General features: G+C 41.0%; 1 protein-coding gene across 3 annotated transcripts; it reads left to right on the forward strand.

The window, feature by feature from the left end:
* The first annotated feature begins 604 nt into the window (after positions 1 to 604).
* Positions 605 to 11,502, forward strand: LOC142107736 (calumenin-like). Of its 3 annotated transcripts, none has more exons than XM_075191327.1 (7): positions 605 to 692; positions 1,255 to 1,497; positions 4,269 to 4,462; positions 5,768 to 5,943; positions 7,587 to 7,647; positions 7,826 to 8,025; positions 10,549 to 11,502. In XM_075191327.1, exons 2-7 carry the CDS (start codon positions 1,274 to 1,276, stop codon positions 10,654 to 10,656), a joined length of 963 nt encoding a protein of 320 aa, XP_075047428.1. In that variant the 5' UTR covers positions 605 to 692; positions 1,255 to 1,273; the 3' UTR covers positions 10,657 to 11,502. The 3 variants fall into 3 exon arrangements, with proteins under 3 accessions (XP_075047428.1, XP_075047426.1, XP_075047425.1); XM_075191325.1 differs by having other exon boundaries at positions 624 to 716; XM_075191324.1 differs by lacking the exons at positions 605 to 692; positions 4,269 to 4,462 and adding an exon at positions 4,015 to 4,208 and having other exon boundaries at positions 745 to 1,497.
* Positions 11,503 to 15,832: the final 4,330 nt, after the last annotated feature.

A 15,832-nucleotide genomic window follows, 5' to 3' on the forward strand; every position in this document is an offset into this window, starting at 1 on the left:
AATAATAAAATAAGAACAGTTTTTGGCATTGCCTTGGTTAGTCTAGGCCAGGCCTGTCCAACCTGTGGCCCTCCAGGTGTTGTGAAACTACAAGTCCCAGCATGCCCTTCCAGCTATCAACTGGTTGTCTGCTGGCAAAGCATGCTGGGGCTTGTAGTTTCACAACACCTGGAGGGCCGCAGGTTGGACAGGCCTGGTCTAGGCCACATCTACAGTCACCAGATGACAGACAACATCAAAATAAGGATTGTATAACCATAGCTTTGAAGACTTGGGCAGGTTTCAAATATAATTTAAATAGTGAATATCTGGCTCCACAGCTGTTGTGGGACTACAAATCCCAGCACAACTCTGGACCATATAACACATAGTGAGGAGAGAACGGCGCGTTGCCTAGCAACGCACAGTCCAGCTGATACCTCACCAACTGCCGCGCCGCGCGCTCCCGCGGCCGCGCGCCTACTCCCTCCCAGCGCAGAGACGTGCTCGTGTCAACGTGGCGAGCGGCGACCAATCAGCGGCTACAGCTCCGTCCAGAATCTTCTGTGGCCACGCCCAGCCAGAGCGAGGTAATGATCTGATTGGGGAGGACGCGTCTCTGCCACGCCCATCCAGGCCAGCGTTCTAAAGAGGCGGGGCGGCATATACATAGGACTGTGTCTGCCACTCTGTAGTTGGAGGAGCATCAGTAGGTAAAGTCACATGAGAGCAGGCAGGTAGGGGGTTTGCTGGGGTAGGGCAGTTATTTATATATGTTGCATGCAAAGGGAATATATAGCCATGAACCTGTAATATGTGGTCTGATCTGATGGTTTATAATGGTTCATGGTACTTATCAGTGATCTGATCTTGTTATTTTATAATTAACTTTGGACATCAGGGATTAGCTAAGATGGTAATCAGAGTTCACAGTCATCAGATAACACTCATGTACTAACCTTATGGCATGTTCTGAATATTGGAATGCATTAAAACAGAAGTAAGAAATGTGGATTTCCAAATGTTGGGGAACCACAAGTCCCAGCATGCCCATGCTTGGACTTGTTGTTCTACAATGGCTTCCAAAGCATGCATTTAAAAGAATTAGAATAGTCAGCTTAATGTGCAGCTTAAGTGGTTATAATTGTAATTGTATTGCACTGATGTATCCTTAACTTTCTTGTTATTGATATTCTGTAAGAAAAGGTCAGAGGTCATTAATGGGTGTTCAGTATAGTGAGCAAGCTGGTGATGAATGAACTGCGGTTGTTTCAGGGTTGTAGCAAGCAGAAATATGAGGACACTAACCCCGCTTCTAGTTGTGGCCATTTGTACATCATGGGTGGTGTGTAAACCAACTCAGGAGAAAAAAGGCCGTGTCCACCACAACAAGGACCTGAGCGACCACCAGCACGATGACAGCCAGGACTTTCAGTATGACCATGAAGCCTTTCTGGGCAAGGAGGAAGCGAAGACCTTCGATCAGCTGACCCCAGAAGAGAGCAAAGAGAGACTGGGGTAAGAACATTGCATTTTAAACCCACGCTTTTTCTCATCAGACATGAAGTCAAGCCTTCGCCCTTAGCATCCAGGGCAATGAGTGGACACTCTCTATTGGTTTGTAAGTATTTCTTCTTGCACTGTTATGATACATGATTCCTTGTGATGCTTCTATATACTTCTAATGGCATATGCACCAGTGTAGAGGATGGACCAAGTTCACACCGTGACCTCCAAAACTCTACTTGCACCTCTGACTACCTTTCCTGATTGGATGCATGAATTTCTCAGTAGTTGAAGTTAAGACCCGTTGTTAAAATAGTAATTCATTGATAGACAGTGATTTGTGTTTCTTAGATCTTACTTCACAAAAGCTTGCACGAGCATGTTTGCTTCTCAGATAACTGATATGTTATGGGTCATGTTTGCTATAGAAAAGAAGTTCAACCCGAATGATCAGAGGACCTTAATTTAATTATGAATTTAATCCATAAAGTTACAAAGCCAAATTTCAGTCTATTCTGCATTTGTGTTTATACTGTGATAAAACAGTAATTGCCACCTCACCATTTTACTATAGAGACATGTGTTAGTTATTGCTGCATATGGACACTCTGTTATGCATCAAACTGCTGTCTATGCTGGGACTTGTAGTTCCACAACAGCCAATGTGCCACAGGTTGCCCAAGTCTTCTGCAGCATCATTAAACCTGATGCGACTTAATTTACGGTCTACCTCTCTGTATAATTGTACACCAAACAATAACTAGCAGTTCTGAAAAGCATACTGTAACTATATCTTTAGTTATTCTAACTTAAACCAATTTATTCCCATTTAAGCCTGTTTCATATTATTAAGTAAGCTAGCACATTATATAAGAAAAAATAATTCTGCCAAAATAACGGATTAGATCGCTAACCCACATGTCACCTAAAGTGGTAGTTGATAATACTGGTACAACTGGGAATAAGTTGGTAGTAGATGTGGAAAGTAAATTACTTTAATTCATAACACTGCTGAAGAATGAGGCAGAAAGGGAACGGTAGTGAGATTCTGGTTTTTCTGTGCTGTGGATGATTTGGGGAATGTGGGTATTGTTAACTCACTCCATAGAAGGGTGGGGAGCGTTGAAAGATAACTTTACAGCATAGAACAGCTCTAACACAAGGACTGCCTTCCTGTGGGAGGAACAGTACGTACATTTCCCACCCTACAAAGAGCCTGGGGGTCGGGAACATTCCAGTTTGTTAACGTGGCAGTATCCAGATTTTTTTTTTTTCTCTAAAGGGACGGATAAGAATAGGATGGAATCTTGAGATTTAGAATGCAAAGATCCCCACCCTTTAAGGATGCAGAACACCCAATTGTTCTACAGAGATCTACATTGGATCTGTTCTTTTTTCACTTTATAATCAGTATTATTCAGTATTTTATAAAGTGCCACAATTTTATTCTTTGAAGCAGCCACTACTGTACATGCATTAAATATTCCCATAAAATATGTCTTCTTAAAACCAAAAACTGTCTGCATGTGCTTATAGGCGGATTGACTGCAGAGCAGACTGTCAGCCCTTGTAAGGATATTAACTGGGATGGTAGATACTGCGTGGCTTGCAAGTTTCATTCAGTTCTAAAGAACTGTACAGCGCTACGGAATTAGTGGCGCTATATAAATAAATGGTGATGATGATGTACCATTAAACTACTCTTTCTCTTCTATTTTATTTATCATTGTTTCTAAGCATTTTTTTTTCTCTTTTAATTATCGTGATGACCTATCATATACATTAAAAACTCTTGCATTTTTATTTTTAGCTACTGTTTTTATCCAATGCAAACTTAGCTATTCCATTTTATGAGTTTTTTTGTTTTTAGTAAGCATCATTTAAAATGATAATTCTCCCACTTCTCTGTTTGGTTTGAGACCACATTTCCACCTGAGCCCTTCTCAAATACTAGCTAATCAGTACTTTTTTCAGTACTTACCTGTCTTCTGCAGCTAAGTCTTGAGACTTCAGCTAACCCATAAAAGTCACACAGCTGTTTTTTATAGACTCCTGATACTTCAACCAGGAGTTCTGCCCGAAATTACATGTTTAAAACTCTGTAATGCACAAAGCCACCATTTTTACAGGAAAGGACTAAATCTATTTGTTTGTTTTTTGCAGCCATGGAAATAAAGTGCAGTCTACAGTTTGTTTCCATGACTACAGATCTGGTAAAGGATGTTTGTCATTAATAATCTACCTGTTAAATGGCAGCAACAGTGTGTTTCGAAGTCTTGAGCTGGCAATTTCAGACAGATATCATTTTTTTAAGTATCAGGAGCTATAGTAGTCATTTTTAAGTACAGAGCTTAATGATTTTAAGCAACATGATTTCAAATTCATCTTGCCCACTACATCTACTATTGGTGATTAGTAGGCTGTAGAAATGATTACCTATATTGTTTCAAAGTATATTTTTTAAAATTTGCTGGTTAGAACAACGGAGAACTCTCGATCTGTAATCTGTGCAGTTTTGATTCATTGCAGGAAGATAGTCGATAATATTGACAGTAATAATGACACCTATGTCACGGCATCTGAAATCTTGGCCTGGATCAAGTTCGTGCACGGCCGATTTGTCTCAGAAGATGTTGATAAACAGTTGCGTCTGTTTGATAAGAACCACGACGGATCTGTATCTTGGGCGGAGTACTCAAACCAGACATACTCTCATCTACTAGGTGATCTATTTTTATTTATTCTTCTAATCAGTCCCTTCTCTCTCTCTCTCTCATCCCCAGGAACTTAGTTAATAAGATAGACAAGGACAAAGATGGCTTTGTTACTGGCGAGGAGCTGAAAGATTGGATTACACACTCCCAGAACCGATATATCTATGAGAATGTTAACAAGCATTGGGCAGATTACGATAAAAACAAAGACAATAGAATATCTTGGGAAGAGTACAAGAACACTACTTACGGTTATGCAGCAGGTAAGAGGATGAAAGCATCGCCTGTTTTTGGGGAGGAGGGTATTGGACCCCGTCCTGTATAACTGCCCTCTCTTCCTAACCAGCTTCAAAAAAAGCAACAACAAAAAACTATGATCAAGAAAGCTAATTTGCATGGCTTGCATTGATCTCTTTAGCTATTGGATGAGCTGGCTGTCATTTAGGCTGAGCTTATTACAATTTGCATGGCTGTTACATGGTGCCTTGAAAGCTGCCCGCAGCATTTGATTAACGTTCGTCATTGCAAATCAATACTGAGTACTAAAATACATGACTTTTCATAGTCCTTTAATTTTTTTTTTTTTTTTTCTCAAAAGCTGTCATGTGACTGTGATCTGTAACCGTTCTATCCATTGTATGGGCCATACGATACTCTCTCACCTATGTGTGCTCGCTATCCACAAACTCTGTTACACTGGACGAATAACTGATTGTTACGGCTGGTTCACTGCGAAACATGGCACCAGTATTGTCCTCATCCTCTAGCTAGTACATGTTGACACAACCGACTGCACCGTGTGTCCTAAACCACATACGGTGCCCCGGGGCTGGCCACCCATGTTTATCCTCCGTCTACACCCTTTGGTTCCTGGTGCAGTTTTGGTGAAATGTCTTGTTCCCTGCAGGCTTATGCTTTCATTCTCTTATCTGCTAATTATGGGGGGGCTGTTAAGAGAGTAATGGGGGCGGTTAGGAGAGTTATGCGAGAATGCTTTCTGATATTGACTTGCTTGTGCATGAAAATCCATTTTTAGATCTATTTATATAATCCATTCTATGGGGCAGATTCAATTCGGTGCAAGTTGACTCAACGTGTCTCCGGAACAGTCCACGTAGACCCAATGCGTCAGTTTTTACAGAAATTTCTGCTCGCTTTTTCTCGCACTCCCTTAGAGATGCTACGAAAAATGAGCGGAGATTTCTTGCCACAATAGCCGGTAATATGCGATTCTGAACGTAGTCCGTGGTACCTCGCGCTTAATTGAATCTGCCCCAAAATATTTTTTAGATATGAAAGAGAGTTCTTCCACACTCTTTCTTTTACATATTTTTTTTTCCCCCCACTTTACAAACTTCCATCATAGAACATAAGGTGGATCCGTCACATACACAGGAAACCATTTTGTGGTTCGAACCAATATTTTGTCTATTTATTCACTAGGAACTAGTGACATTGATTGTTTCCACATTGTGTAGATGACGGGGACACTTGAAGGAAGAGGGAGGGGACAAAAACCTACTTATAACTATAATAAAGTGTTGTGTATTGCTTTCTGTCTTATTCAGGAGAAGTTGAATTTTATGATGTGGTGGAGAAGGAAAAATATAGGAAGATGAAGGAAAGAGATGAGAGGCGATTTAAGCATGCAGACAAAGATGGCGACTTGATTGCCACCCGCGATGAGTTTACAGCATTCCTGCACCCAGAGGAGTTTGACTACATGCAAGACATGATAGTCACGGTGAGCAGTTTTTGCTGCCAAGTTGACTGACCAAAACAATTATTTAGACTGCAAGCTGAATTTTGGGCTTCAGTTGTGATTATACAATGTTGTATGTCAGTGAAGAGGCGGTGAATGGATTGAGATGTACCATGATTGGTACAGGGAATTATGGGAAGGATGTCCATTATTTCTGTGAGGACCATTGGGTCTATGGAAGGCATTGTATCTGTGTTTGTAGGTGCTTCGGATCTGTACCCGCTGCACAGACTGAGAGACAGTAAAACCATAAAATACTACTTCCCAATGTATATAAACGTATATAGGCCAACACAAACCCCTATATAGCCAATGAAGTTGATGTGATGATGGGACACTTAATCTGACAGAAAAAGTGTGTTATAAGGCAGAAATTACCACTGTCATATACTATATAGATGATTAAATCTATTAAGCTCAAACATATGTCAATAAAAAGTTATTTAGTGTGGTCACCATGGGCAACAGGCAGCCTGTGAACAGACCAGACTCCATTTTGTGTTGTCTTCTTAGCAGTGCAAGTTCTCAGGCTCGTACACACTGGCATTAAATCTGTATTCAAGGTGCATTTTTAATGCCGGTTAAGTCACATCTCCCAGCTCTCGAATTCCTGCCATCAGGATTTATTCTGTATCTGCATGGCATGGAGGCGTGGTCACAGCAAAAGTGGAGTTCGACCACGCTCCTGGGGGCATACGTAGTGCTTCTGAGGTGGCCTTAAACCACCTACCCTCCCCTAAAATTTGCTGACAGAATGTAGGGGGTACGACCCCTCCTACATTCTGGGACATAGGTTACGACTGTCGGAATGATGGGACGTTCCCCTCATGTTTAAGTGCAAATGACTGAAAATAAATAAAATAAATGTCATTAAATGTAAATGACTGAAAATAAAAATCATTGTAGCAAATGAGAGCCTATATATTTCTAATTTTTACACTCGTTTTACTTGTATTGCAGTCTTTTTCTTTTTCCACTCCTTGTCCCATCTCAGTGCCTCAACCCAGTTGAAAACTTATGGTAAATAAACTAAAAACATATTGAATTCCTAGTAAATGCATACCTAGGCGCAATCCGGTTTATACGGGATTAAACTTGGTTTTAGCATGCAATACTCCAGTGTGTACGTAACACCCATGCTGCAGACATGGAACACCGTGGAGGAATTGCTTTTGGATGTGTGTTTGCACTGAATTGTGGGAGTTGTAGTTTTCTCCCAGTCATTGCACGTAGGGCTGTGATATCACTCCAGGCTGCTCTTTCCCCAATACAGCTACAAATCCAGAAAACTGCTGCAAAAGATATTTCTGGGGTCGCCGTAATAAAACCAAGACACGTTTCTAGGGCAAATATGGTTTTTTAACTTCAATATACTTTTTACATTTTTAATGCATTTTGGATTTTGTTTTTGGAGTAGTTAGTTGTTTTGTTTGTTTTTGTTTTTTATCCACCACCCTCCTATTTAGTTTTTACCATATACCTATTCTGCCTGCGGTTGTTGGATAGAGGAACATGAGTATGTGGGGTGTCCAATTGATACTGTATAGAACATTACCCGTGAGATACTATGTACCCTCTTGGCTGTACATTTCTTCTGTTCTGACAATCTGTTTTTGTATTCACAGGAGACCATTGAGGACATCGATAAGAATGGCGATGGCGTAGTTGATGTTGATGAATACATATGTAAGTTACACTGTTAACTAATCCGATTCTGATCTGCACACTTAGTAGATGGAAGTGTTTATTTTCCATTAATGTTAGTTTTTCCCATTTGACATTATAGGATTATTTATATTGATGGCAAAACCGTATGTTTCCTGCTAGGCACAAGTACTTAATCTCACTTTCTCCACCGTTGCAGCGGACATGTACACTCCTGAGACCGACGAGCCCGAGCCGGAATGGGTGAAAACTGAGCGTCAGCAGTTTAAGGATCACCGGGATTTGAATAAGGATGGAAAGATGGACCGGACTGAGATCACTCACTGGATCCACCCACAGGACTATGACCACGCTGATCTGGAAGCCAAGCACCTTATCTATGAGTCTGACAAAGACAAGGTGAGATCTTACTCGTGTGCTGATAGTACTGAAGGTGTAAACATGGATTACTACACTGGCCGGTGAGATGGCGTTTCATGTGTGCCAATAGGGATCTGAACTAACCAGTAATCTGCACGTCACTAGTTCTATATACTATCGAGATGGAACGTTGAGTTACTTTAAACTTGGTGCTGTGCACTGACATGTTCTTAACAGTTAATAAACCAACAGACATTCAGTTTAGCTCTCTAAATCTGGACATTAACGTCAGGTTAATTTAAATTGGTCCAGATGATGACAATTGGTCCGAGCATGGAAACTTAGAATCTAGAAGGCTTATGGTAAATGTGGTAAGGTATGGCATGGTCAAGATGGATCAGGTATTTTAAATGCAAATATCAACATATAGGACAAGGTGGGAAAACAAAGATAGAGCATCCTGTCTCCAATAGTGGATAAACCTACAATGCTCATCCTGCCGCATTGGAAAAAAACGTTTAGTCCAGTGTTGGCTAACCTGTGACACTCCAGGTGTTGTGAAACTACAAGTCCCAGCATGCTTTGCCAATATATAGCAGCTTATTGCTGGAAGGGTATGCTGGGACTTGTAGTGTCACAACACCTGGAGTGTCACAGGTTAGTCAACACTGGCGTAGTCTGTGCTGTGGATTTATCTTGTAGCTGGAACAGCCATGCAGTAGAGACTCCTGGAAAGTAACGTTGTGTGTGCAGTCCTAGTGTGAGGCTATATCTAAACTAAAGTCTGATTAGAATATTCCCACTGTCTCTGCAAATAACTCCGGACGTTATTATCTAATAGGGTTCATCTGTGCATAGCAACCAAATACGTGCTTGCACTGTCTAGTCCAGTGGTGGACAACAGGCCGAGCCAACACTTGGGCCAAATCTTCTTCAAGCCCCCCCCCCACCCCATCGGCTACTACTCCTGATCTCATTCTCTGCTTTAGATTGTTATTACTATTCAGCTGTTGTGGAAGTATAACTCCCACATGCTTTGGGAATCGGGACATGTTGGTGTAGAGCCCTGGTGTAGAGTAAGTGGTATAAGAGCTGCCACTAGTATAAATACAGCAATCAGTGTACTAATTGCTAACACGTCTGTCTTCATGAGGCGTTGTTCATTGTCTGTCCCTGTCCCAGTAATCTGTGTATGCTGGATGGTGGATAAAGCCCAGTCCCGCTGGGTGTGAGACCATTTGTCTCCTCGTGATCACACCTTCTGTTTACACCACACTCGGACATCCTCCTCATTCAACTACTAAACATTTATTCAGCTGTCACGATTTACTTACAGCAGTTGTGTGATGTTTTTCTGTGGAGGATGTCAGATGCCACAATATGTATTTCTGACTATCGAAGCCCCTTACTCAGTGGAGGCAGCCATTTTGTACGCTGAGCCAATACTCATAGGAATGAATGAATCATGTGACACTGAGGTCACCAGCTTGAGTTGTATGGATCAGTACACAAAATGGCTGCCTCTACTGTGTAAAGGTGACAAGTACAGTTTAACATACAAATTGTTTGGGTTATCAGTTCCACACTTTAGTCCCTAGTATTAATAATATAATGGAAAATATTTGTGTGTTCCCTAAATAGAGAATCTCAAGAGAACGAGAGATTACAGTACATGTAATTTACTGAGCAATGCAAAAAAATACACTTAAATAGAGGGTAAGGGTGGACAGTCTGTATGTGGGCAATTTCTGTACCACCCAGGACATGGACATTAGCTGGGGAGTGGTTCAATATGGATTACCCACAATCCCGAAGCGCCTTTTCATATGAAAACATGTTTCCTCAGTAGGGGATTGTGTAAGATACTAATATACAAATAATCCCAGAACTCTTATTCTCTTTTCCAAATTTTCTGCACACTAGAGGCCGGTAATTGCAAGCCAGGGAATGTCTGAAGCTGCATGGAGGCTCTCCCTGCAATACAGCACCACTGCATAGGAGACGTTATACTCTATTCCTAAGTAGAACTTATGTTTAGTTAATTTTAACATATCATACTTGCCAACTTTTGGCAAGTGTATTCCGGGAGAGGGGCGGGGCGCTGCAAACGCATAATTTTGGTCCCGCTCCCACAACGGAAATGCCGTTGTCACGGGGGTGGGGCCAAAATGACACGATTCACAGCGAATCGCGTCATTTAGGCTAGGGAGTTACTGGATGCGGGACACTTGCCTGCTCTCCCGGGAGTCCATGAGACCGACCCGAATTTCGGAAGTCTCCTGGACATTGCGGGAGAGTTGGCAAGTATGTCATATATTATCTGCATATTTGCATTCCTTCTATGTATGGCAGCTCTGTTCCTTAGTGTCAAGATAAAAAGAAAGATTATTGCATCGGCGCCCTCTAATGGTCAAATAAAAAATAACGTTTGTAAAATTATCTTTATAAACCAAAAAAAAATCAATGTTTCAGTATAATAGTCCTTTTTAATGCACAGTGTAAAGCTAGAATTAGATGCTTAAATTGAGAGAATGTATATAAATGACTGTATTTCCTCCTCAGGATGATAAACTGACTAAGCGGGAAATCTTGGACAACTGGAATATGTTTGTCGGCAGTCAGGCCACAAACTACGGCGAGGACCTGACGAGGCGGCATGACGAATTTTGATACCTGTCGGCGTGCTCCTGGCCGAGCTTATGACGCTCAGCACATTGCTGGTGCCTTAAGGATTGGATTCCAAATGTGGCGATGAGGACCCAGGGAGAAGGGACAGAATCTGTGTATTTTTACTTAGTTTTGTTTTTTTAAACCAATGTCTAAAAGACTTATCTGGTGCTCAGGAAGTATACCCCAGGCTGCCGACATCTAAAAGCATTTTAGATGTGACTTCACATCCTTGCAGTCATTGCCTATGTTTGTGATATGTTTTTTGTTTAGTTTTTGTTTGATTTTTGTTTGATATTTAACCTATTTTCCCCAACCCAGAAGCAGTCCTGTGCATTTGATTAAATGATCACTCTATCATTTTCAACCCAAAATAGAAGCCACTTTTTGTGCACAGGACAACTTGCCTATGGAGGCCCAAGGAAGATGTTGACATCCTGAGATATTTTTGTGACTTACTGCAGGGATTGAATGAATCTCTTGCCGGAATGTTAACATTCTGTACAGAACATAGATATTTCCTGTCTTTTTAAACTGTACTAGTTTACAGTTGAGAGGCAAAATATGAATCTTAGTGTGTGACATATATCAAACCTATATATAATATATTGAGCCATTTGAACAAGGTTAAGGTGCCTTTTTCTCCCCATGACAAAGTTTCAGTGTTTTTTGTCAGTTTTTATTCACCCACAGATAGTTTCTGATTTTAGACTGAATCCCAAATGAGCGACTCTGGTGCTGAGCTGGGCGTTCTCTTGTTATGGTCGGATAAAACATTCCTGTAAAGTGCCTTAAGTGTGTGTGGGGAAAAAAATTAATTAAAAAATGAAAAATAAATTGTGAAACATGTTTGTTGTTGTACAAATCCTTTGAAAGAATGTTATGAACAGACAGAACTTATAAGGGAGAGAAAATAGATTGGATGGAATAAAATCTCTCCAAGCGCACACACACACACACATTGAATGTAGGAGAACATAAACTATTATAGTGCACACCACAACTGCACAGAACGCAGCTTCCAAAATGCATGGTCTTAATATATGACAACAGTGCCCAATGAAGATGACTGTTGTAAATAATGCTGTGGGGTAACTGGTGTGAGCCAACAAATCGGCGATGAGCGCTAGATGCATCATGGTATTATTTTATTGGAGTGGTTTAAACCGTTAAGGTCTTTGTCACAACCAAACCCACCTGGGCGTGCGAGACCTGTTGTGAAATGGTTAATCAAACTAAAGCCACCTGGTCAGTCTAAAAATGACTTCAATTCCCCCCCCCCCCCCCCTTGCCAAAAATTATATCCCCCTACTCGCTCTTAGGAAGTCTTCAGTTACTTGTCTAACCCCAAACTGGAATTGACTAGTTACTGTAAACCAAACAATTCCATCTCTTATATGTAGCATTGAATAAAACCAAGCTTATCTAGCTCTCAAATCATTATCATTATTTATTTATACAGCGCCACCAATTCCCCAGCGCTGTACAAAGAATATCTCATTCGCATCAGTCCCTACCCCATCGGCGCTTACAATCTAAAGTCCATAACACACAAACACTAGTGTTCTTTTTTTTAAAATTTAGTCAGCAGCCAATTGAACTACAATGATCTTTGAAGTGTGGGAGGGAACCCACTCAAACGCAGGGAGAACATGTAAGCTCCACACTGAGAAGTCTATGGTCGGGAAACAAACTCATGACCTCCGTGCTGCCCACTAAGTCAACGTGCTGCACAATAGATTCTTTAAGAACACAAAGACAGAACATTAATAAATGGAGTTGAATATGAAAAAGTCAAAATATTTATTAAAATGTCAAAAACAAAATGAAATGCACAAAAAATACAAAGGCAGAATCAGTTTTCTTAAAATCGGTACAGGAATAAAAGCAGAAATGGTCATAGCGCACACACACACACATATACATACTATTCGCGTAATTCTACCTGAGGAAGGCTAGAAGGTCTGGACAAGTCATCAATAGAGGACAGCCACAATAACTGACAGTTCTTAAAGTAATTAAATTACTTTACAAACTGTTTTCCTTGCCCTCTGGAATGTCACTGAAAGAAATGCATTAGTATGCCAATCTATTGCTTTAATGCTCTTTGTTCCAAAACACTACTCGGGGCAAACACAGGATTTGTAGAAGGGGGTTTCCACACCACGCCACCAGTGGGCGTGACCAGCATGCATGGGGGCGTGGCTATAATATTAGACAGTGCTTGGCTGCTCTCCAACTCTTCCTATCCCCATAATATACATGGGCAATGCTGCGTGCACTACTGTTAGGTGCACACAGCTCTCGCTTTTCAAGCAGAGCCGTGTGAAGCGGGGGCAGGGTCCAGCCACCTCAATTATACAGTGCCCCAGGCTTGGAGGGGGGTTTTCAGGCATTAGGTAATCCCCCCCCTCGGTGTTTGCCTATGCCACTAGCAAGGAGTTCTATAAACTTTTTTTCTGAACATAGCAGAGATTTGATAATGAGTCCAACAAGCAGAGGAGTATGATGTTCCATATATATATATATATATATATATATATACATACATACATAGGAAAACATGATGTTATTGGGGAGATCCATGTTCTCCCTAACGATGATCTGTTATGTTACTGGTTCCACTGGTTAGAAATACGTACAGGGGTCTCCCCAAATATGGATTATGAAAAGTATTGTTTTGATGTATTTTACCTATAATAACCTAGGTCTGATCTTGTAGGGACCACAACTATTACCCTGTGTAGTCAGAGCATCTGTGGGCAATTCAATAAACCATAGCGGACACTCTGATCTCATCCTTGTGTCTGACACCAGGCATCTCTGAGTATACAATCCGCACCCCAGCCTCTGATATACATTGACCCCTTGTTTACTAAAACAGTCATTTCACAGTTTGACACTAGGTCAGATGGTTGTTTTGCTTCTTTCTTTGGTGTTTGTCATCAGTGTTTAAATGGTGCCACAGATGCTGTAGCGCCTGTTAAATCACGTACAGGAAGACAAATAACAGGTACATGAGTAAAATTGAGCAGAATAATAAATGCACGGAAACAATAAACAGAACAAAGCGCATCTACCATGACAAATAGCCTACAAATGAGCCCTTGGCAATATTATATTAGGTATATTTAAAAAGTGACCTTTTCCTGTACAGGTCCAGTCCGTTACTTATATCAAGTGATTTGTTTTATATGTTACAAAGCCCTTACGAATGCTTCTCCCCTTTAAATCTCTGATCTTGTCTCGAGGTACATAACTATTCGGCTACTCCACTCTGCCTCTGACGTCCACCTCAATTCGCCTCTCATCCCCTCCACCCATGCTCGCCTCCAAGACTTCTGCCATGCTGCCCCTAATCTTTGGAACTCCCTAACCCGTCTCACTCGACTCTTCCCCAACCTTCGGTCTACCAAACACTCACTCAAAACTCACCTTTTCAAGCTCGCCTATCCTACCACCTCCTGACCATCTAACCCATCACCTCCTCTTCCTCTCCTGCCATCACCATCTCTTCCCAGATGGTCCTAGTGTCTCTCACCACCCCTCCCTCTAGAATGTAAGCTCTCGCGGGCAGGGTCCTCTCTACCTATTGTCCTATGTTTGACTCCTTTGTACGTCCCGTCATGTCTGTTGCTGCACTCTGTGTGAGTCCATATAGTATTACTCACACTCATCTGTGCTACCTATGTATATTACCTCAACTATTTGTTATCTGCTTCTGTATCCGGCGCTACGGAATCCGTGGCGTCTTATAAATAATAATAATAGATTTGTTTTATCATAAAGCTGACATGATTGTGAGATGTTATTAAAATAAAATCTATTATATAATATGGTTTTTATAAAACCGTTCACACCTTTTTTGTATTGGAGGACTTGCTTATATAGTGCAACAATCACAAATACTGGAACAAAACAATTATTCACTCCTTAGAGCGATGACCATATAAAAACGTGTTGTTGACCAAGTTCCAACCTGTACAAAAAGTTACTGACAAAGAGGAGTCCAAATGGTGAAGTACCTTTGAGCAGTGTTTTAACTTGTTCTAAAATGGGCTTCTGGTTTCAAGTGTAAACCTGAAAAAAGACTTGTCTGGAACGGTAACATCAGCCGGATTTTCCAACGCTCAGCTGCAGGGAATAGCAAAGATATATAGTATGAACAGATGCATTTTATTCAGAGCAAGATTAAGAATATGCACATAATGTTAAAATAGAAACAGCTAATATTAAAAATATCGGATGGAGATTGTGATCCACTCCTTAGCACCCAAGATGAGCGTCTTTCTGCCACTGAAGAGTCAAATTGACAGGTGAGAGGCAGTGGGACTAATTCACCTGTAAATGAAGTTCAACGGAAGCATCATCAGTAAAGGCTTGTTCATCTCTGTTCTGTAGATTGTCTCATGGCTGCCATCTGTATTGTGTGACGGTGACAAGGTTACCTTCTGTATTGTGTGGTGGTCACAAGGGTGCTATGTGTTGTATTATATAAGGGGACTGTTTGCCTTTTCTAGGAAGTGTATTTATTTCTCCTATCCGAACAGTACATGTGTTTTCCGGAGCATTTACAAGGTTGCACTATATTTGTTCTCTATTATGTTTTTCATGTTACATTGTGAAATTATAAGAGAAGAGGTTCTATCCTTGTTATTGAGATAATCATCAGAAAGACTTTGAACATTTATTTGCAAAGAACTAAGGACATTAAACCCAGGAGTTTTCTGTGGAGGAAACACTTCTCTTCTGTGCAATCTTATGTGGACAACTTAGCTATAAGCTTTATAATAGTGGTTAATTTGAATACGGTTGTCAGGATATCGGGTTTAACGTAACCTTCTGCGCCGTATAGCTGACCTACCCGGTACCTATCCGAAATAAAACAAATACATTTATTTAATAACCACCAAACAGCAATACACATATTTAAATAATAACTTGCAACAAATAACACTACAGTTTGGCACAGACAACATACATGGTATAATGAAAACACCTCACCAGTATCCTTGTCAAATTCAGAGTCTGCTGTCTATCCATCCAAGCTTCTCCCCTCTCTCCTGTAAGACTACCAGCAAACATAGCGGCCCTAAGTCACTGTCACTCCGCTTTCGGCGGACACACAGCTCTCCAAGCCCTGGAGAGGTAGATCAGGGCAACGGCAGTACTCCAGGGA

Source organism: Mixophyes fleayi, chromosome 11 (assembly GCF_038048845.1).
Source record: "Mixophyes fleayi isolate aMixFle1 chromosome 11, aMixFle1.hap1, whole genome shotgun sequence".
NCBI lineage: Eukaryota > Metazoa > Chordata > Amphibia > Anura > Limnodynastidae > Mixophyes > Mixophyes fleayi.